This window comes from Alligator sinensis, unplaced genomic scaffold (assembly GCF_000455745.1).
Source record: "Alligator sinensis unplaced genomic scaffold, ASM45574v1 scaffold67_1, whole genome shotgun sequence".
Lineage (NCBI taxonomy): Eukaryota > Metazoa > Chordata > Crocodylia > Alligatoridae > Alligator > Alligator sinensis.
Genome location: NW_005842111.1, coordinates 2,088,561 through 2,110,533, shown reverse-complemented (window position 1 = coordinate 2,110,533; position 21,973 = coordinate 2,088,561). Strand labels below are relative to the sequence as shown.

At 38.3% G+C, this 21,973-nt stretch overlaps 1 protein-coding gene across 2 annotated transcripts in view; it reads left to right on the top strand.

Moving 5' to 3' along the window:
• The window catches only part of COL5A2 (collagen type V alpha 2 chain), a 172,465-nt gene that overhangs the window by 132,448 nt on the left and 18,044 nt on the right, over positions 1-21,973 (top strand). For both annotated transcript variants that reach the window (XM_006024635.2, XM_006024634.2), the window contains exons 19-39: positions 1-13; positions 4,125-4,223; positions 4,672-4,716; positions 4,838-4,936; positions 5,791-5,844; positions 8,124-8,231; positions 8,934-8,987; positions 10,191-10,289; positions 12,040-12,093; positions 13,276-13,374; positions 13,493-13,546; positions 13,652-13,705; positions 14,035-14,088; positions 14,660-14,713; positions 15,093-15,137; positions 15,586-15,684; positions 17,404-17,511; positions 17,628-17,681; positions 19,870-19,923; positions 20,056-20,109; positions 21,227-21,280. In XM_006024635.2, coding sequence (XP_006024697.1) covers positions 1-13; positions 4,125-4,223; positions 4,672-4,716; positions 4,838-4,936; positions 5,791-5,844; positions 8,124-8,231; positions 8,934-8,987; positions 10,191-10,289; positions 12,040-12,093; positions 13,276-13,374; positions 13,493-13,546; positions 13,652-13,705; positions 14,035-14,088; positions 14,660-14,713; positions 15,093-15,137; positions 15,586-15,684; positions 17,404-17,511; positions 17,628-17,681; positions 19,870-19,923; positions 20,056-20,109; positions 21,227-21,280 — 1,408 coding nt within the window. The remainder of the gene's footprint in view (positions 14-4,124; positions 4,224-4,671; positions 4,717-4,837; positions 4,937-5,790; positions 5,845-8,123; positions 8,232-8,933; positions 8,988-10,190; positions 10,290-12,039; positions 12,094-13,275; positions 13,375-13,492; positions 13,547-13,651; positions 13,706-14,034; positions 14,089-14,659; positions 14,714-15,092; positions 15,138-15,585; positions 15,685-17,403; positions 17,512-17,627; positions 17,682-19,869; positions 19,924-20,055; positions 20,110-21,226; positions 21,281-21,973) is intronic.

Below are 21,973 nucleotides of genomic sequence, written 5' to 3'. Positions count from 1 at the left end.
TCCTGGTATGAAGGTAAGAAAAGCTGATTTTTTAAAAAAGTTTTTTTACCCTATAGAGATTTCAGTTCCCCAGAGTTAAAAAAGAAATCCGAGAGTACCTGAATTCTGCTTCATGCATAAAAACGGCTGAATAGATTGTTGTGATTTCACTCTTAATTACCATCTGGAGCTAGAAGTTGAAGCAACAGTTGTAATGAAGTAGAAGCCATTGATGGGCACCAGTTATAGATGAAGAAATTAAACTGAAGTGAGAAAAACACTATTAAAGCAACCACTAACTAGGATACTATGTTAAACCATATGGCTGTGATATCTGGTAGCTTGAGAGAGTTGGGTTTGTAGATCCATACCCTAGGAAATTGACTGCTGGGGAGAAGTATCAGTTTTGATGTGAAGTTGATGTGACTGCACTAAAGGATAATGAAGAGTAAAATAATCTAGCACACAGAGGAGGTTTGTTTAATTAAAATAGTGTTGTAAAGCAGTTGTGCTCTCATGCAAGTTAACTTTATCTTATCTCCAGGCTTATACTAAACATCCTTTAAAGCTGCTACAAGAAACGTGATTTGGCTAAATGAATAGGAAAAGATTAAAACTTCCAGATGTTAAAACTGAGGATATTCTGGTAATCCTTTATTTTGGGAAGTATATGTAAGACTCTGTCAGGAGGATTTTAAGGTTATTACAACTCCATTGATGCAACAAGAACGGAATTTATTTAGAGTGTTTGCTTATTTAAATTTTTTTTTTTTCATATTCTGTTCATATCTAACAATTCTTGTTCTCCTTTTCTGCATAATTTATTATCAGATACCTGTTATCTGACATTTAGGTACAGTAGAAATCTACAGATGTCAATTATGATGCAGCTCAGACAGGTGACCTCAGGTTTCAAGGAGTTGCTATTTTTCCTATGTATACTTTTTTAATAAGAATTTTGTCAAAGGAATTTTTAAGAGAAAACATTTCTCCATGACTTTTCCCTGACCCTTTTAGAGAAAGCACATGGCTATATTGCTCAAAAGGAAATGGGCAGATGGTGACTGGCAGACTGGAGCAAATTCTGACACATGCAAGAAAAAATCAAATGCTCATATAATATCTTGAGTAAGAGAACCAAATGACTTGCCCATTTCCTTACTTTTTGCACAAGAAAACTTACTGCAGCAGGAAGAGAGATGAATTACTCTTTGCTCTCACCTCAGCTCATGTAAGGGGGAAGAGTGGGCTTCAATTTCCTGATTCCCGAGGAATCAGATGGCTAATTAGAGAGATAGTAGCAGCAAGTTGCATGATCTGGCATAAAGTTGTATATAATTAGGAAGCAGAAGGTTCCTGATTTGCCAGTATCTCATGCCTCTGCCCTTTCTCAAACAAGATGATCAAATTTGATATATAACTCAATGAGCAACAAGAAAGATGGGACTAAGAGAGGGAGAAACGCATTTTTAAATCTAGTGCTTCATGACTGTCATTACAAGACATTAATATTTTGTGAATAGAAATTTGAACCTGCATTGTAAAATAATAATGTAATGCAATACTTGAAGAACTGGAATCCCTAATATTTTATAAAATATGCAAAATAAATATTCAAAGGATGAAAAAATATTTGATTCCTTTTTAACAGTAAGGAAATGACATTTTGTGAATGTTAAAGTCTCTGTTATGAAATGCAGAAACATTATGGCATGTATAACTGGGGCTATGTAAGACACCACATTCCACAGAATACTATCAGAACTGCAGAAAATTTTAACAACTATTTGGTGGGCCATAATGTACTTTCATGAACTTAATAAATCATAAACTTTCTGTCGCAGTCCTCCCCTCAAGCTTGCTTTGTAAAGGATTAGTAGACGAGTCAGTCCTTGACTGTACTTCTTGAAGCAATTGCCATCATCTCCCCCTTTTTTTTTTCTATTTTTCTCTTTTTTTTTACCTTATCCTTCTCTCCATGCTTTTTTATTCTAAACTACCCCTCATTATCTTAAGATTTATTTTGCAACACATTAATTTTTTTCTTGATTTAATTTTCTACCCCATCCTGCTTTCTCCACTTGCAGTGATGCTTGTGATGTGGATTTGGTGGTTGTATCAATCAGAGCTACATGTCTGTATTAACATGGCTCAGCTGAAAAGGGAGACTTGTGTCATATACAGTCCCTGTATATGAGAGCCTGCTCTGGAATTTTCAAGAAGCTACCCAACATTTTAACTACAGCCATGCAAACACATCTGCACTGGGGTTTGAGGAGAGCCAACATTCCCCTCCTCCCCACTTTGTCCCCAAATTGCTACAGTTTAGTACCTCACACCCATACGTGTGGTAGGAAAATTATTGTAAAATAAGAACCATCTGTCAGTTAGCTAGGCAGTCAAAGCCTGCAGATGTTTTATATAGTTTGTACAGTTGGCAACATTCACAAAACAATTCCCTGGAATCAAGTCTTAATAAGACAATGAGTATTATTTATAAGATTAAATGATGCTTTTAATGTATGTCAGAAAAAAACAGGACTATCGTTAAATAAATTATCCAAATAAATATTTAAAGGATCTGCAGTGAGAAGAAGAAAAAAAGAATGGTTTAAAACTAATCACATAAAATTCAGTAAGGACAAGTGGAAAATCTTGCATGGGGCTGGAACATGGGGATTACATGCACAAGCACAGAGTAGGAAATGATTGGCTAGAGTGCAGTCCTGCAGAAAAGAACCTGGGGATCATATGCAGAATATGAGACAATTGGGTGATATTACTGAAAAAAAGAGCTAATTGGTACACCAGGCTTTATTAATTTAAGTGTCACTTTCATGTTACGGGAAGTGATCCTTCAGCTCTATTCTGCACTTGTGAGGCTTCACCTGAAATAAAAAGAACTATCTCAAAATGAGGATGGTTAAGAAGAAGATACCTAGAGAGGTTGTGGAATCTCTAGCTTTGGACATTTTTAAGAACTGGTTAAATAGGTATTTTTGTAGGGTAGTTTAGACTAGGATGATCCTGCCTTGAGCATCTTTATATCACAAAGAACCTTTGGGTGTTTATATATGGGCTCTGGGAGGGGAGGAAAGAGGCACTTTAATTACAGTGGCTCCAAGAGCCACTCTAACTAAAGCTCCTGAAGCAGCTCGTGTATCAGTGTCCCTGTGTTGAAAAATGGTGGTGGGGGAATTTTAACTAAAGCCCGTCGAATGAGCTTTAGTTAAAGCGCGCCTGCTACCATTTCTCAGTGCGGGGACACTGATACACAAAACACTGGATTCTGCTGGAGCGCAGTACTTACCACGTTGCAGCAGACTCGATTAATGGAGTCTTCATATGTGCTGTAATTACAGTATTGTAGCAGTCTTGCTGCTCGTGTATAGGCATTCTTTGTGTCCACGACTAACCTTTAGGCCTAGAGATATAATGTTAATGTACCTTAATCAAAAAAGGCTCTCAGACTATGTAAGGTTAAAGTTCAGGATATATACAAGAAGACATATCAGAATAGATCAATGCTCTATCTTAGTCCCATGGTCCTTAACTGATAAGGTTCATTATTTTGTGGACTGCTAACTATATAGAGTATTAAATTATTTTAAATCTCTTTACATCTTTATAAGGCTGTAGCTGGGAACTACACAATAGATTAATTTAAACTGTGTGAAGATGTATTTTTCTTATCAATTCTAATTTATATAAAGTTTTACATCTTAGTTGTAATCAGCACTTAAAAAGCAGAAAAATTTGAAAAAAGATAGATTTTTGAGATATTTTTATACCATCCTGCTTGTTTTTGATTTCCTTCATAATATAGTAACCATTTTTCTGGTGATATGTTTTAGAAAACTTTTATTGCATATCATGCTATTTTTCTTCTGAAATACAATGAATATATATTTGAATACACTTAGGAATTAAATTTGATTAGAGTTTCAAAGAGGTAAAATTTCAAAGAAGCTATAGGCAGAATTTGGGTCTATATTTAGAATTTGTTTCTGAGAGATTAAATGATGAATAAGCTTACATTTGGTTGCTATCTAATAAATGCTGTATTTCTTCTATTACTATAAGTGATACTTTATGAAACAAAGAAATCTACTATTGACTGATTGTTGTCTCTTATGACATGTTAGGGTGACGCAGGTCCAACAGGTCCACGTGGTCCAGAAGGCCCACAGGGGCAACGAGGTGAAACAGGGCCACAAGGTCCACAAGGATCATCAGGTCTTCCTGTAAGTTTATCAAATTGTGGCTGCTCAATGCTCCCAGCCTGTTAGTACCCTGTCTACACAAAGTCAGGGGTCTTTGTACATTTCTTTGATATGTAACAAACTTACCCCAAATATAATTTTCAAAAAGGAAAGATACCATTTGTGCCTGTGTAGTGGTTGCTTGACAAATAACTTTTTGATATATGGCAAAAAATACTTTCAGATTAAAGGTTGCACCTGTGGATGTGGACGCTGATCCTTTCGATGCTTATGTAAGAGATTTACTAAGCACATGAATATCCTATTGACTTGCATCTTTAAAGTTAAGCAAATGCATGTTTTCAGGATCAGAGCCTGTAGATCTGTGGCTGCTCTTGAGACAAGGCAGAAATACAGGTCTACAAATATATACCACCTTTGACATATTCCTTATCGGAATTTGTTATAATGATTTCTCTGTTATTTTTAGGGGACTGAAGGAACGGATGGTTCTCTTGGTGCTAAAGGCCCAACAGTAAGTTACAAATCAGCTGTGTGGGGAATGTTGTGTATGGATTCTGTTTTAATGTAGATTTTTAAGTCAAGTTTTAATATAGGTACTTCATCTTGAATTTTGTATCACATTCCTTTTGTAGGGATCTCCAGGCACCTCTGGCCCACCTGGCTTATCAGGTCCACCTGGCTCTCCAGGACCTCAAGGCAGTACTGGTCCTCCAGGAATCCGAGGCCAAGCCGTAAGAATGTTTTTTTCATAATGGAAATTACAGTATGTAGCAACTATGTTAGTAAAGGAAGAGAGATTCTTTCACATCTAATCAATAGACTGCTAGATATTAATGAGTATACCAAGACACGGTGCTCATAAATTGCATTCTGAAACATAACAGGTTCTTTCTTAGCCTGTCATGAAAGTCACTAAAGAGAGATAGAGACCTGTACATAGGATGGGCCTGATTTAATTATGTTGGTCATCATTACACAGGACCATAGGGCTTCTGCTTGTGGTTACTTCCAGATACGGAGACTTATTTAGTACTTTGAATTTTTATTACATAAAAAATAAACATATTTGCAGAAAACATAATGTACTATGAATATATTGAAATGTAGCCACAACTAGCTCCACAGATGGAGTAGTTTTCTATTGCCACAGACAGCCAAAAATATTCAAGAAGTAATCATGTTTAAATTGTTTTTGTAACATCCCCCCTTTTTTTCTGATGTCTTCTGTAAAATAACTTTAGTTAGTTTAGTCTTTGTCACATATTTTTTCAGAGAAGTATTGTATGAGCAATTTTGAGATGAACCAGTTTTAACACTGTTGAAGCTAATTACATGGGGTTTGTAAATATGTATAGATACTACAGGGTTAATGGTAGTGGGGCTTTACTATGTGTTAGTGGCTTAGGGGTAAATACCTGTGAGTGTGCTTTTACCTTGAAGTAGGTAGAAATTAAACCATGCTACTTTATGTCTCTTTCACTCAGGCCAAAGTTATTGCAATTTAGCTTCTATTACAATGTGCTAAGGCTGTGCACATGGGTAGTCCCTATAGAGCAGCTGACAATATTAATTCATTTATTTTTAGGGAGACCCTGGTGTGCCAGGTTTCAAAGGAGAAGCGGGTCCTAAAGGTGAACCTGTAAGTCTATGAATTTCATGATTGAATCAGAATTAAAAATCATGTGGACATTGCTATTTTGAACGTAACATTATATTCTCTAACATATCTAATATTTGTTGTCATCATTGGTTCTGACATAGGTGCTGCTATAAATGGATGGCAGGGTAGGCCATTTAAATTCATTTTGACAGAAATCCCCCAACCAATTTAACCTTCTCAGGTGTCAAAAGCAACAATGTTTCTGTTTTGGGAATTAATATACACAGAGTGGACACAGAGTGTTAATGACTGCCTTTCTTTTTAATCGTCTTGAGGTTCTACTAATCAAGATAACCTTTTATAGGGCAGTGTGAGTCTGTTATAGTAAGATGCTGTGTCTTGTAAATACATGAATATAGACCTACCCATATAAGGCATCTAGAGCACCCCCCCACCCAAGACTTCCACACCAGCCATAGGATGGGTTTTCTCTGATCTCCTGATTGCTATTGTTTGTGGACATCTGAGTCCACTGGTCTTTGTCTAATATGAAAAATACTGGACAGATACTTAGAATAAGTACTAGTGAACTGAACATAACCTGTTTTCTCCCATACAATTCACATCTTTTCTGCAAAAGTCACTCCTCCCCACCCCATGTTGGGGTGCATGTGTTAAGTGGGTTAGTTGATTTTTTGCCCAGAATAGAAGCAACCTACCTTGATTCTTGCTCTACAGTGCAGCAGCTTTGGCAGGAATAGGAAGCTAAGGGAGTCAGTGGATTTAATGGCTCATCGTTTTTCACTCCACAGGTGTTAATGACTGCCTTTTCTTTTAATGGTCTTGAGGCTCTACTAATCAAGATAACCTTTTATGAGGCAGTTTTGCTGACTGCTAGCTGCTTCTGGTCTCTCTCCTCCTATTTCACAGTTTTGGAGACTCTTTAGCTCTTTTCAAAATCATAGATCCACCTATGGAGACTAGTCTTCAGCAGCACCTAGGGAGGGTGAGTCAGCTAAAAGGGCAGGTGAATCAGCTGAAGATTAGGCTGTGTTCCTACTCTGTACAGCTACAACTGTGGAAAATTCTTTTTTTTTCATTCTGTATTTCAAAAACAAGGTGTATATTATTTTCCAGGGCATGTTGTATATGATAAAATATGGTAGATTGATAATGATGCAGCCCTGAGTATCTCACAGTCCGATCCAAATGTGTGACATAAATGCTGATTTTAGAGGTAATGTAATTAAACTCTGTTTAATTGAATGAGAGCCCTAGAGCACCACCAGCAGCTTGCCCATAAGAATCTTTTGCATGAGCAAAACTGCTCGAATGCAACTTAGTCCATCCAGGATGGGCTCACAGAGGACTGAGCATCACCTTCTGATCAACAGTATCAAAGTTGCTTCCTAGCTGGTGCAAGAGTTGGCAGGATTGTTATCCATTTCAGGCTGGACATAAGGAAAAACTTCTTTACTGTCTGAGCCCCCAAGGCCTGGAACAGACTACCGCCAGAGGTGGTGCAAGCACCTACTCTGGGCTCCTTTAAGAAACATTTGGACATTTATCTTGCTGGGATACTGTGACCCCAGCTGACTTCCTGCCCCTGGGGCAGGGAGCTGGACTCGATGATCTTCCAAGGTCCCTTCCAGCCCTAATGTCTATGAAATCTATGAAATACTGGTAGATCTGATAATGTAACAATGCATACTTGACCTTAGTGTTATGAGAAGACTATCCAAAGCATAGCCACATGAGATGTTAGTTTGTGTTCACTTGAGGTCAGTAATGACTTGCCAAATCCTTCATAATGGTTCCTTGAGTACACAATTGACTGTACTATCAGTTGCTTAAGGCCATTTAAAAGAATGGCCATTAAAGTCTGGCTAGTTATACATTAGTCAAGTATCATGTCCTATATGTATTGGTGAAATCCATAAGCTATTTAAACCTTTACATTTGTTTTCCTTAAAGCTGCCTGCTTAGTGGTTCATATGTTTCACAATTATATATTGTTGTATCAAACACAAGCAAAAATATAATTACAAGAAACAACTTCGAACCAAATTTCAGAAATACCATCCATTCACATGTCATCTCCTACTCAAATGTTAGTTTCTAAACGCTTGAGAATGAAAAATATGGGTGTGAATAATTCCATTTTGTAACTAATTCAAAAATTTCAATATCTAGCTACTCAGTTTTGGTCTTTGCTGTTTGCGTAAATGTTTATGGTTATACTGAAAGAAACAAGGTTTGGTGTGGCCTCCATAAATGGTTTGTTTTCTTTATTTTAAATGTACAAATATTTTCTGTAGGGTCCACAAGGTTCTCAGGGTCCTATTGGACCATTAGGTGAAGAAGGGAAAAGAGGCCCTCGTGGTGATCCAGGGTCAGTAGGTCCACCAGGTCCTGTTGGAGAAAGGGTAAGAAAAACAAATGTACATTTTTCTAATGATGGGCCTCCATAGTGCAAAATATATATGGACCAGAATGACAGTCTCCTTAAAGTGAGGGATGGGTGAAGCCAAACTTTTAATACTGAAATCTGCTATTTAGGGCTGTTTTGGAGGATAGTAATTTTATGACCCAATTCTTTGAAAAGATAGGATACTTTCTTTTGTGATACAGAACTAGCCCTGGAAAGATGCATCCACCCACATTGAATGCCACCTACTTCCTAGTGTTTGTGTTTATCTTGGGAGGGGAGATTAAAGTCTGGCTTTTTATAGAGTTCTTTATAACTCAACATGTTAATTTGTGCATCAAGTCTTTTGATGGCAGAGTGGCACTCCACACATATGGAGATAAAGATAGAAGTAGAACAGATAAAACAGGACATTCTTGATTGGGTGGCATTTTTATTCAAATAACCTTGGAGTTATTCACAGACTAACATGCTTTTCAAGATGCACAAAGGTACACTTCGATATTTTAAATGTGCAAGATACATACTTAAATATTTTGTCACTAATATAAAGCATTTCTGAGCTACAGCACAGATTTGAGGAAAATGCTTTTATAAGAAAATAAACTGAACTCCAAAACCCTATGAAATCAGATTTTTCATTATAAATCCTTTAAAAACCAAGCTGATAATGAGAGTTATCTGATTTATTTTTTCACAGGGTGCTCCTGGTAACCGTGGTTTCCCAGGTTCTGATGGCTTGCCTGGACCAAAGGTATGATGATATAAAGCATCTAGACATTGATTATGCATAGATGTATATGACAAGAAAACATTTAAGTGAGAAGATTGCTGTGGAAATTGGGCAAAGCTGTTAAATTTCTGGAAGCAGCGCCAAAGGAAATACCATATGGCAGTAGGCTCTTAAATACATTGAGACCAGGGGAAGAAATACAGGAACATAGGGCTAGAAGGTCCTCTTGGGCCAACAAGTCTTTAAACACCAAAACAGCCCTGTAACATGCTATAGGTAAGAGCAGAGGAGAAGGACACACTGCAGATACTCTGCCTCTGCCTTTGAATCTCCAGGCTTATCTTGAACCATTAAGCACCAGCAAACATACGGTGTCTTTTGCATTGCGTTTTAAGTTACTGTCTTTGGAGACAAGATTTATTTGGGATGGTATCTTTTGTTGGATTAATTGTATAGTTAGGAGAGATCATTTGAAAACAAGAATATTTCCTAGATGTAGAATATCTCTTCCTTGACTATTCTTCTAACCAGAAAAGTCCATTCTTCTTTGCGTTGCCTAATAGATAAATTACATACTGGTAAATTATCTATATCACTGGTTCTCAAACTTTTTGCCCTGTGGGCCAGGTAGACATAGCCTGGTCTGACTGCAGGCCAGATCAAGCTAGTGGACCTGATCCAGAATGTGGAGTGGGTACAGTGGGCTCATTCCAGGTGTGCAGCGGAGAGGAGGAGAGGGACATGGCCCAGCCTGGATCTGGCTCTGTAGGGGGTAGGGTGTAGTCCAGCTATGCCAGGGGAGAGGATGTGGCCTAGCCTCAATTTGGCCATGTGGGGCTTGGACATTTGGCAGTGGGGGAAAGGTGGAAAGCCCTGTGAGCTGTATGCCTTGACTTTGTGGGCTAGATTTCGACTGCAGGCTGGGGGTTTAGCATCCCTGATGTAGACACATTTTTGTCTAGCAGTTCCACAGATTATTACCTTCTTTATAGGATTCTAAGAATTCTAAATAAGCTATGCTAGTTAATTTTATACAAGACACCACATCAAAATTTTAAAGGTTTGGTTCAGAGTACTTTGGAAAAATGTTGATAAATGATGCTAATAGAATACATACATATATATATATAATACACACACACACATATGTTCTTTTTTTTTGCTTTATGTTACTGCTGTTGTTATACCTATTGTCTGACTAGTGGTGCTTTGATATCATTGCAGGGAGCTCAGGGGGAGCGTGGTCCAGCAGGTTCTTCTGGTCCTAAAGGAGGCCAGGGAGATCCTGGGCGTCCAGGTGAACCTGGCCTCCCAGGTGCTAGGGTAAGGAAATAACATATTATGATGTCCTGACACCTTTCATTTGAGGGAGGGTGACAAACTTTCCAGGATTAACAAATTGTTATATAAGTTACATATAGGAATCACTTCTTTTGTAGCTTTAATGCCTTCATCAAAGACCTGGTCTTGAGTTCAGTGGAAAGAACTTGATTCTTTTCCCAGTGAAGTCAAGAGAAGATTCCAATTAACTTCAAAAAGGTCATGCTCTATATCTAAATCAGACAGTTCAGTTCAGAGAAATGTGAGCATGTAACAAATACAAGGTGGAATGAAAGGTTGTATTTCAAAGCCTCACTAAATTGGTATATTGTTTTTTAATAGTGCAGCACATACTGTTGTAAGGTTTTACAGAAGAAATGTTTGAGGAGGATTTTGAATGCTTCAAACAAGGAGAGAAAATCAGTTCCAAGAATAAGGAGTGACACAGAACACTGAGGGAGAGGGATGGATAAAGTGGATGGACCAGTGTGTTGGCACTGGATTTATGAGCCAGTGGACCCAAACCCTCAGACCGACCATGACTTCTCCATTCAATAATAGGCAAATTTTAATGATACACAGTGATAGCAGATAAGAATAATGCAGGCAAGGCAAACAAAATAACCCCCATGATTCTATATCTATCAGTCCTAGGGTTCACAGAGGGAAGGTACATCTGGCCAGTATGTGAGCTTCACTCTGTGGTTCTTTTTTGAATGTCAGATGTCAGCAGCCTGGAGGTCAAGGGCCAAGCCCCGCCCCACCCCCCCAGTGGGATGTGAGAGATGGGCTGGTGGTGTGTCCTTTGTCCATGGTGGCCTATGCTTTCCCACTCAGGAACCCTTTGCTGCTCTGAAATCCCTCCTTCATAGTTTCATAGTAGCTAGGGTCAAGAGGGACCTGAACAGATCATCTAGCCTGACCCCCTGCCATAGGCAGGAATGAATGCTGGGTTCACAAGACCCCAGACAGGTGATCATCCAACCTCCTCTTGAATCCTTTTGTATTTTTTTTCTCCTCTGATGACTCTTCATTCCTGGGTATCATTGATTGGTTTTTCTGTGGTCTTCATACTGTACATGTTCTGTTCTGTCAGCATACTCCTTTATTTCCCAAACCCATCACATGCATGCATCTTAATTTGGGCAAGCTCTAGTCTCCTAATTTAGTCCATCCCCAAAACTGGAAATCCCAAGGGCTCTGCTCTGCATCTGGTCACTGTGACCTGGTGCCAGTACAGCAAGCCTATCTCGTGTTATGGTACACTGTTCATGTTTCCCAGCCTGTTTACACCTGTTCCAGACACAGGGACCCTTGAAGGAAACTTTGCGACAAACAGGCTTTTAGAAACCAATTAACCCTTGCCATTCCCCTGGACCATTATTCTAATACATATCTACTTTATCTTCAATCCAATTCCCAAAAGCAAACCAATAAATATCATTTTCTAGCCATCACAGTTGGAGGCTTGAGAGGAGTGTAAGCAGCAATAGGGGAAACAGAAAGACACAAGAGCAGAAAATGACTTTTAAGATAAGGATAAGGAGTTTGGTGATGCAGTTGGTGAGGAGAAGCCTTTATGGAATGGTAGTGTGAAATGATTTCTCATTTGTATTGCCACCCAAGTGAAAAATATCTTGGTATTAGTGTGTTAATCAGATATTGAGCACAGCTTTTGAATTCATTTACAATTTTCTGGTGTGAATTAGAAGCATATGCATAGATTTATATCAATTTTATACTAATCTTTTAGGGTCTCACAGGAAATCCAGGTGTTCAAGGTCCTGAAGGAAAACTTGGTCCTTTGGTGAGTAATCTGGGAGTGAGAAGGAGATATACAGTTATTTTTTCTTCAATACTTCAATACTTTGAAAGCCCCTTTCCTTGAAGCTACCCATATCAACGTGTGATTTCATAACTTCTTCAGGTGAGCAGGTCCATCTAAATGCCAGCTACTAATGAGTTAATTAGTGTTGCTAAGTTAATGGTTTAATGAAAATCAGTTTTCCTAGGTTGTATATGTATATAAGTATATACTGAATAACAGCTATCATAAGAAATGCAATTTCTAGTGCATTTAGTATGTCTTCAGGTTTGTAAGAAACTTAAAATATTTTGCCTAATAATTCACATATGACTATTTAGCTCCAGCAAGACTGCCTGTAATGCCATATCAGATATTCAAAAGCTAAATTGTTCATTTTTATCACAATACTAGCAAAGAAAGAATATAGCAATACAGAAGTATTTACAATTACCATTAAGAATGTAAAAATATAACAAAGGAAATATTAAAAGTTAGAAATTTGTAGCAAGTAATTAAATATAATTAAAAAATTTTAAATTATGAAATGAAAAATTTTAGAACTAAATACCATTGTTAGTAACAGCTACACTTCAAGATTTTTTTTGATATACTTGTAAACAGGGCTGTCCCTGGTGGGGGAGTGAATTGGGGGCGACCGCCTTGGGCCCCGTGCTTTGCGGGGCCCTGCAGAATTGGACAGAGTGGCCATGGTGACTCTGAGACACCATCACTGGCTTCACGTCTGGCCACTCGCTACCACCCCTCCCACCACTGCCATCCTTCTTCATATCCAGGACGCGTGGGATTGGGGCGGAGACGGTGCCCCACATGAGCTGATTTGCCCTGGGCCCTGCACCCTACTCTGTTTGTAAAAGTCCCAGATCCTGTTTGCTGTGCTCTTTTTGGGAACGACTATTAGCATACTAGGCAGTTATTGACATCTAACAAAATATTTATCCAATATTTTGATGCCATGTTAAGGCAGTTATTCTTTCAAAATAACCCAGGGTCCACACTGTCTTAGTAAAATAAATAGGAAGACTTTTTAAAAATTTCAGTAGGAGAGCTTCTGAGTCCTCAGAGAATTAATAGAATTAGAAGTTACTTGCTTTGAACAAAAAACTCATGGGAAAACAGCAGAGAATATTTGTAGCATCATATGAGAAATAACGATTGTTATAGGGTGCACCAGGAGAAGATGGACGTCCAGGCCCAGCAGGATCAATAGGTATTCGGGGTCAGCCAGGCAGCATGGGTCTTCCAGGACCAAAAGGCAGCAGTGTGAGTACAACGCTTCTTAATCAGCATTTAATTATCTAGCTAGCTTTACTTTCAGAGGCAAACATACTTATATGGAGGAAAATAATCTCTAAAAATTACAACTTTTCTTGCAAATTAGGGTGATCCTGGAAAACCTGGAGAAGCAGGCAATGCTGGTGTCCCAGGGCAGAGAGTGAGTATTATCTTTATATTTTTTTATTGATTATACAAAAATATATTTATTTATTATGCTTGTTTGCTATACAAGAAGTTTTCTTCTTTTGTTATGTTGCTTTAGGGTGCTCCTGGTAAAGACGGTGAAGTTGGCCCTTCTGGTCCTGTTGGTCCACCTGTAAGTCAACTTTTCAACATCTGTCTCTCTGTCTCTCTATCTACCCAACCTATGCTTCTGCATAGATTTCCACCTGCAGATTAATGCTTGACCTCAGAGTTTAGGCCATTTATATCAGCATGTAATTTAGTCCAGGATTTTAAAAAGATCTAATTTGGTCTTGTCCAAGTTTCACTTTTCCCTTAAAATGGAATAAACAATAATAAATAACAGTGATAATAAATCATTACAAATATATTGTATTAGTAGATATGTACATTCAGGTAGAGAATACATGCATGAAACCTGGCTACATTTCTACGCTGTACAGTCCTCTCTTCTTTTTTTAGGGCTTAGCAGGGGAAAGAGGAGAACAAGGTCCTCCAGGCCCTACAGGCTTTCAGGTATGTATAACAGCATTTTTCCCCCACCAAAATAATTAGGGCACTTTTTCTTTGTAATCTGAGAAATTTGAAATAGTGATATTAAAAAAATCTACATAAAGAAGATAGTGTTTCTAAGAATATTTAGTAGATCTTAGCTCCATCCATGGCTATATGTTAAGCATCTTGGTTAGCAAAAATTCTTATTTACCATTTCATATTTTGATGTGGCAAAATTTTAGAATGGGTGGAGACCACAGAGCCTATTTAGGTTTTTTAGAATCAAGAATGTTCCAGTTTAGCAGATACCCAAGAGATGAACACTTTAGTTGCTTTGATAGTAATGTGGACAGCAAAGTCAAACCACAAGATCTTTGTATAAAAAGGTCTTAGAAACACACACTGCACATGACTGGATATTAAAAGAAAGAGAAACTGTCTCTCTTTTTCCTGGAATGCCAGAAATTTGATTGGGATCTTTGAGGACAAAACAGGCCCCTTTTTCCTGTATGTGAAACTACTGTACGTGAAACTAACAATAATTATATTATTTCAATTAATCTATATGCACAATGACCTTTCCATCTTTTAGGGTTTGCCTGGGACACCAGGTCCTCCAGGGGAAGGAGGAAAACCAGGAGATCAGGTGAGATATTTGTAATTCAACAAGTCTTTAGTGAGTTTTGCTTGCTTCATAAAATGGTTTTACTTTTTTTTTCTCTTGAATTATCACTTTCCAGTTCTCTTTAGACTAGATTATCCCACTCTGACTCTCAGGAATTTTTGCCATATTCTGCAAAAGGTCTCTGGACTATTCATTGAGTAAGATACTCAGCATGAGGAAGGGGTGCAAAGTCTGGATTTGATTAAATTCTCTTCTTTTTTCATGGACAACCTGCATTTGGAATTCCCCACTTGCATTCACACTACTGCAGGCTCCTAAAATCTGTTATATCTATTTTCCATACCCAAAAACGTGTTCTGAATAATGCTTTATTTCCAACTCTCATTCCTCTTTTTCACAGGGTGTTCCTGGAGATCCTGGAGCTGTAGGCCCATTAGGTCCAAGAGTAAGTATATCTCTCCCAAACCTGGCCTTTCACAGTTCTACTATGGCACTGATAACCTATGTGATCTCAAACAACTTCTAATTTACTCATTTATAAAATAATTATAAAAAATATTCATTTTTACTTATAGTACTGGTGCTGTGGAATTATCAGTAACAATAGTTTCATAGCTCTCAGTTATTATAAAGCGTTTGCAAATCTTTGAAATGAAGAAATTATATGGTATATTTCATGTAAAAGATGCAATTATTATATAAGCTTTATCACATTATGTATCTCTAAAGATAAAAAAAAAGTTGGCTTAGTTGTTTGTTCAGCCCTTCCATAAGGCATTTCCTGAACAGAAGTTGCCTATTTGAATAGTATTTCCATTTTCAAGCATATTTATGATTTTTTCTATTAAAGATATCTGCAGACTACCAGATAATTCACAATATATGTTTCATAGGGTGAACGTGGCAATCCAGGGGAGAGAGGAGAACCAGGTGCACCAGGACTTCAAGGTGAAAAGGGTATGGCTGGAGGTCATGGTCCTGATGGTCCAAAGGTACATTATACAAGAGACATGTATTTTGCTTATTTTATTTACAAATCTTTTCAATTGGAATATTCTTATGAAGGGTCATCTTATTTGCATAAGGCCTGCAAGAGGACCATGTTTCTGCAAAGTTAATTGAATTTATTCCACCAAAAAACATGAATATAATGCAGAAATCATGCTATAATGAGGCATTATGTTTTTCATTCAATTTATACTGATAAAGCTTCTTGAAATAAGGGATTCAGAGGTTCCTAAAATTCCAGGAGAAACTTGTCTGTTTGCAATATGGAACTAAGCATGGGTCTGAGGCTCATAAGGAAATGTAATCAGCTCGCAGCTACCCCTATGGTGGACTTCTTGTGCTGCTCCAGGCACTCTTAGATCATAGCTGCATTGGTTGTGACATGGGATCCCTTCATTTTGAAGAATTGCCATGCTGCCACCAGATTTGTTACAGTGTGCATAAGTAGCATAGCTCTGAAAAGCAGGGAACAGTCAAGGAATCTCTATTCTTGGCAATACCCAATTAGATATTAGTAAATGACACATTGAAGGCTGATCTAATTTTCTTCAGGAAAACTAGTCTGACATTAAGGCTAGGGACAGACATTTAAAAAAGCCTGAGTCTGAATTGATTCAATCTTTGCAGGTTAGTCTAACCTGGCTAGGCTAAATCACTTTGTAATTGAACAGACATTCCCTTCCACAGAGCTGAGCTGAGGGGCCATGGCCAGGTCCCAGCAGGATTAGGGAGGGTGCCCCCCCACCCCGATAACAGAGCATTTATCAGATATATTATCAGCATTTATCACTTCATCAGAAAACAAACAGCCTCTCTCATTAGTTTAAACTCTTCTTAAACAAAGAAGGAATGCAGGGACATTACCAGCTGAGCTGTTGAGAAGGTGACACTGCTGTCTGTTACAGCACAGACTATATCCACCATGTAGTCTGCTAGTTAATGCTGTGCATCTGTGTAAGGCAGAGGGGAGGGGAGATCCCTGCTTAGCAGGGAGTGGTGAGGGGAGGGGGAGAGCAGAGGAAGCCAGGCAGGCACCGCTGTGCCTGCATGTCTCTGCCAGAGCTGCAGCCAGGGAGCAGAGGGGAGGGGCCAGCCCTGCTGTGAGCAGAGAGCCCTGCCCAGCCCAGCCCAGAGAGCATGCCAGGATGCTGGGGGAGTCTGGTTTAACTTGAACCAGCAAGGGGTCTGGGACAGACATTGCACAAACCAGTTTGACCCAAATTAGTTAAGTCTGATACTACATTCAACCAGGTTTATTTCAAACTGTTTTAAGCCATTTTCAAACTGGCTTATGTACACTGGACATCTGTTCTGTTACAGGTTTAAACCAGTTTCTGATCACTTAAACTGGTTTATATGTAATGTCTGTCCCTAGTCTAAAGGTTCAGAGGTGAAAAGTCCCAAAGTCCACCTTATGCGCATCTTCTATCTCACGGTCTCCCTCCATTGCCAGACACTAGACTCATGAATGCCTGCTAGAAAAAGGTGATAAATTGAAAGTAATACAGTGGATTTGTTTTCTGAAAAATAAAATGGGAAAAGAAAAAAAATGTTGAGAGATGGACAAGATCCAAGTGAAAGACAAAATTACTACTTGCAAATATACTTAAGAGGCTTCCTCAGGGGCACAGAGTGTTTTGCAGCCTAAAGACAAAAGCCTATCTTAACTGAATAGTCTACAATTTATTTTCTATTGATTTCAGGGCAATCCAGGCCCTACTGGGACCCCAGGTGATCCAGGCCCTCCTGGTCTTCAGGGTATGCCTGGAGAAAGAGGTATTGCTGGAACTCCAGGCCCCAAGGGTGACAGGGTAAGTATCCTTGCTTTTGCTCCCTCAAATAGTTGAATTAGTTTTCTTTGGATAATGCTGCAATTGGTATAATTCCATATCAAATATAACCAGGAGTTTCTGGATATTCTCCGTAGGGTGGCATGGGGGAGAAAGGTGCTGAAGGTACAGCAGGAAACGATGGTGCAAGGGTAAGTAAACGTATTGTTCCTCTTCAAAATGCCTCCGTGTGATAGTGCTGCCAACTAAGTTGGTATGGCTGAACATCTGAAGCAGACTATATGCACCAACTCAGTACCATGGGTTGACAATTGGCTCCAAGAACTTTAGCTCTTTTATTGAAAGGCAGATAGGGGCTACTGCATTCCACATTGCAGTGTCTAACCCCCCAGTGACCAGTTGCTCCTTTGGAATTTTTAATGCTAATGAGGCTCCCAGGCTCCCTGTACAGTGCATGGGGACAATCTGACTTTTAAGAAAGGGACTTTTCAGAAATCAGCAAGCTGAGCATGAGACTACCTAAATTGGAGAGAAATGAAATACGTACTGAGGAAAAGGGGCAAAGAAGGAAGGAGAAAAGCTTAGGCCCTGACTGTCTGGCCTTGGGTACCAGAGCTGAAGCAGGCACCTTCACCCACTCTGGATCTTCAGACATGAATTGTCTGCTACAGTTAGGTTCCTAAGCTAGCCAGTCACCTATGTAGCCTGTGTCCTAACAACTGAAACTCTCTTTCTTTCTGACTTCTCAGCTACTGCTGTGGCTCAATACAGATCTTGTGTTTTCCATACATGTGCCTAGTCCATCTTATTTTATGCAGATTGCTACTATTGGTTCACCAATTGTTAGCCTGTATGTGGCCCTCCCATTTGAGATCTGAAAGAGAGCTGGTGTTTTGTATGTTCAGAACATGCTTACAGGACCAGGACCTTAGGTGGGTCATTGTTTATCTATCTAGTTTGTGAAGTCTGGTTCAGGGCCTCTGGAGCTTCAGCTGAAGTCAGGCTCTGAGTAGCTTGTTGTATAGTGTCAATATTTAGATGCCTTTGCAAATGTTGACTGGTGGACATTTGAGTGCACAGGAGATTTAAGTACCGGTGCAGTTAGGTCGCACCTGAGTATTCAGTTGCTTTGAAAATGTTAGAAATACTTAAATGAAATAGGCACCAAATTACCTTTAAGGAGCTGGGCCTTAGAGTTTATTTTGGGGCTGAGTTCATCTCATGTTATCTGATCTGTCTTTCCCAACAAAAGATATTGAAGAAACACAAAAAACACTGAAAAGTTTAAGGAGCTGTTGGAACCCTTGGAAATACCAATGGAGCTTTTTGTGGAGTCAGCTGCATTAGTGCATCCCTTTATTTTTTTCCTTTAAGAATGCATTTTCACATACAAAATAGAACAATTGTTCAGATGCTGATAAAAGCATGAGATCAAAGCATGAGTATGTTTCAAAATTGAGATTCTGTAGTAGGTTAATTCTATAATGCATTTGGGGACCGGAGGGATTACATAGGCCCTAGAAAAATGGAAAACTATAGGTGCATGGATATATACTGTATGAAACTGTACAAAAGCAATCTCCTAGTGTGAGATGGTGAGCAAGTAAGTGTGAGCATGATGAACTAGATTTAGACCCTTCAGCTAAAACATGGAGGAGAATGCCACTTGAGCACTGGAAGTGATGCAATAACTTTTCATTTTTAAATGTTGACCGTATTGATCCGTAACATGAGGCAGGTAACATCACAGCTTTTTGGTGTTGGGTGGGTTTCAAATTTTTGATTCGTACAGTCTTTGACTTCCTGCTTCTAGTGGAGAAGAATCATAATTGGCAAATTAAGTATTCAGAAAGGCTATCTGATTATTGTTGTAGGCTTATTCAGTGTAAGTAACAGAGTGATCTAAGTGGAGATATTGGAATCAATTATCCTAAATGTCATGCAAAAGGAAAAGGATACTTTGTAGTGGAGTTTGCCTGATATGAATAAATACGTTTTTGAAAGTGCTGGTAGAGATTTTTTCTTTAAACAGTTAAGCACCTCTGAACAAAGTGAGCAGAGGTCTGGAGATGCTTTGTGCAAATATGACAAAAAACCTTTCTTCATTTTCTCCTGAAATAAAGGACAAACTAAACCCAGGACTTTTTTGATTATTAGGCCTTCTCTACAGATACCATGTAGTATCTGTAATTAAAACAGATTAAAAGGCAGAATGTAAATACTAAATGAATGGTAAGGAAGGCAAAACAAAATTTCTAGGGCAATGAGAAAGAATCTTAAGGAACAAAAATTCAGAAGGAAATGTTAACATAGAATGGACCAGGAGTTCTGAAGCTTTACTTTGCTCACCATAATGTCTCTTACTGCTTTGCTCAACAGGGTCTTCCAGGTCCATTAGGTCCAATGGGTCCTGCAGGTCCCACTGGTGAAAAGGTAATGGGATTTTTATAAAATGAAAGTTGACATTTTTGTATTAAATTTTCCTAATAAAACCATATATTGTTGGCAAATTGTCTGAAGAGCAGTATAACTGTGTGAGAAATAAGCTATCAACTTCATTTTAAGGGTGAATCTGGTCCACGAGGTTTAGTTGGTCCTCCTGGCTCCCGTGGAAATCCGGTGAGTAAATAACTCTGCCTTCTTCATATCAAATGCTAAGAGATCTCAGTAGGGTGCTGATATTTAATAGGGTGCATCTGTTTTAGTTTTACCTGACTTCCAATAGTTTCTTTCACTGGCTGCTCTACTTTCATCCTTTCTCCTCCTTTTCTTGCATACTTCAACCATAGGCTACAGTTCCTGCCTTGTTGCCATTTTAACTACAATTATTCATCCTTTTATAAATGTCTTCAGAGCTACTGCAGCTTTCCTCACATCTGACATCATACTGCCATACTTATATTGAGACACGTACTTGGTAGTTACCTGAGCCTTTTGTTTTAAAACATACTCCTGACATATTATTATGTTGTATTTATTAAGGACAAAGGGTGGGAGAAGTATGATAATTCTGATGATCTTAGATCTCATATTGTTTATTCTAGCATATTTCAAATTTCAGATTCTTTTTCATGATTTGGGAATTGTCAGCTCAGATATTTGGGTGTGACCAAGGCAGGGGCACAATTACATTGTACTTCCCAATCCCTTATGCTGCCTATGTCATAAATCAGAAGAGCCTCAATTCAATTGTAAATTAGAGCAACTGTTAGAGCAGCTGGGGCCTGCTGGAGTTCAGCTGCATTCAGGCTCCACTCCTTCTCCCTCAGACACACATACAACGGAATTTTTAGTTATGGCAGCTTTATAGCCCCAGCAGTCTTATCACTTAGGAATCATATATTTCAACTAATATTTTTGCTTTCAGCCCAAAAGAATGGAATAGTGGGTTACACAGTGTGTATTTACTAGACCAAACTCTGCTTTCAGTTACATTTGTAAAGCTGAAATTTGAATTTAGCCTTGTGAGTTATTTGACTTATGTATATATACTGTTGTTCTGTTATATTTTGAGATAGATATTTAATTTAGATTTTTTAGTTGTGACATATTCATCTAAAAGAAATAAATCATGGAATCATGGGGTTGGAAAGGGACATCAAGGGTAATCTTGTTTTACCCCTGAATCTGCAGCTAGAATTAATGCAGTTGCAGATTCTACACTTCTCGCTGGATTGTACTGTTAGAGCTAACCTCTTACGTGATGTGAAACAACCATTCTGTATTTCTTGGCCAGGGTTCCCGTGGTGAAAATGGCCCAACTGGTGCTGTTGGTTTTGCTGGTCCTCCGGTATGTGTCTTGTACCACTGTTCAGTCACCTGTTATTATACCATAATTTAAGTGCTATTTAACATTTTTACTTAATGGATTTTTCAATATTTTTAGAACAAGTCATGTTTTTGTGTTTTAAAAGGACTATCCCATTTTTCTTCTTATATCATATTTAATAAATCAATATTCAATATGTCTATTGAACATCATATTCAATAGCGGGTCAATAAAAACACCAGCAAGGTGAAAACTGTTTTGTTGATAGAGTTATATCATTATTAACCAGATTACACATTTTTGTTAATATGTGAAAATATTTGCTTTGAGGTTGAAAAAAGAAAAGCGCAAATTGTCATCTGCTGAGGGGTAGCAAAGACTTGCAGTGGAGTTTGGAATGGGAAGGGGGAATGAATGAGAAGTTTGTGAATCTCCATAAATACTTAACTTTTCCCATACTATTATTTCAATGAAATAATTCATTGGTACTAGAATAAAGCTGACCTCCTTTTCCCAAATATTTGTAAGCACCTATTTCCACTGGAAAAAAGACAGTATAATAACTAGTGAGATGGTTCAATCTCTTTTAATTTTGAATATTCAAGAGATGCCCATGAAGAATGAGAAGAAAGAATTCAAGGGGTTGAGGAAAGAGAGAAATGTGAAGTAAGAAGAAAGAATAGAAGACATTTTTGGTAGGATAGTTGACTCATT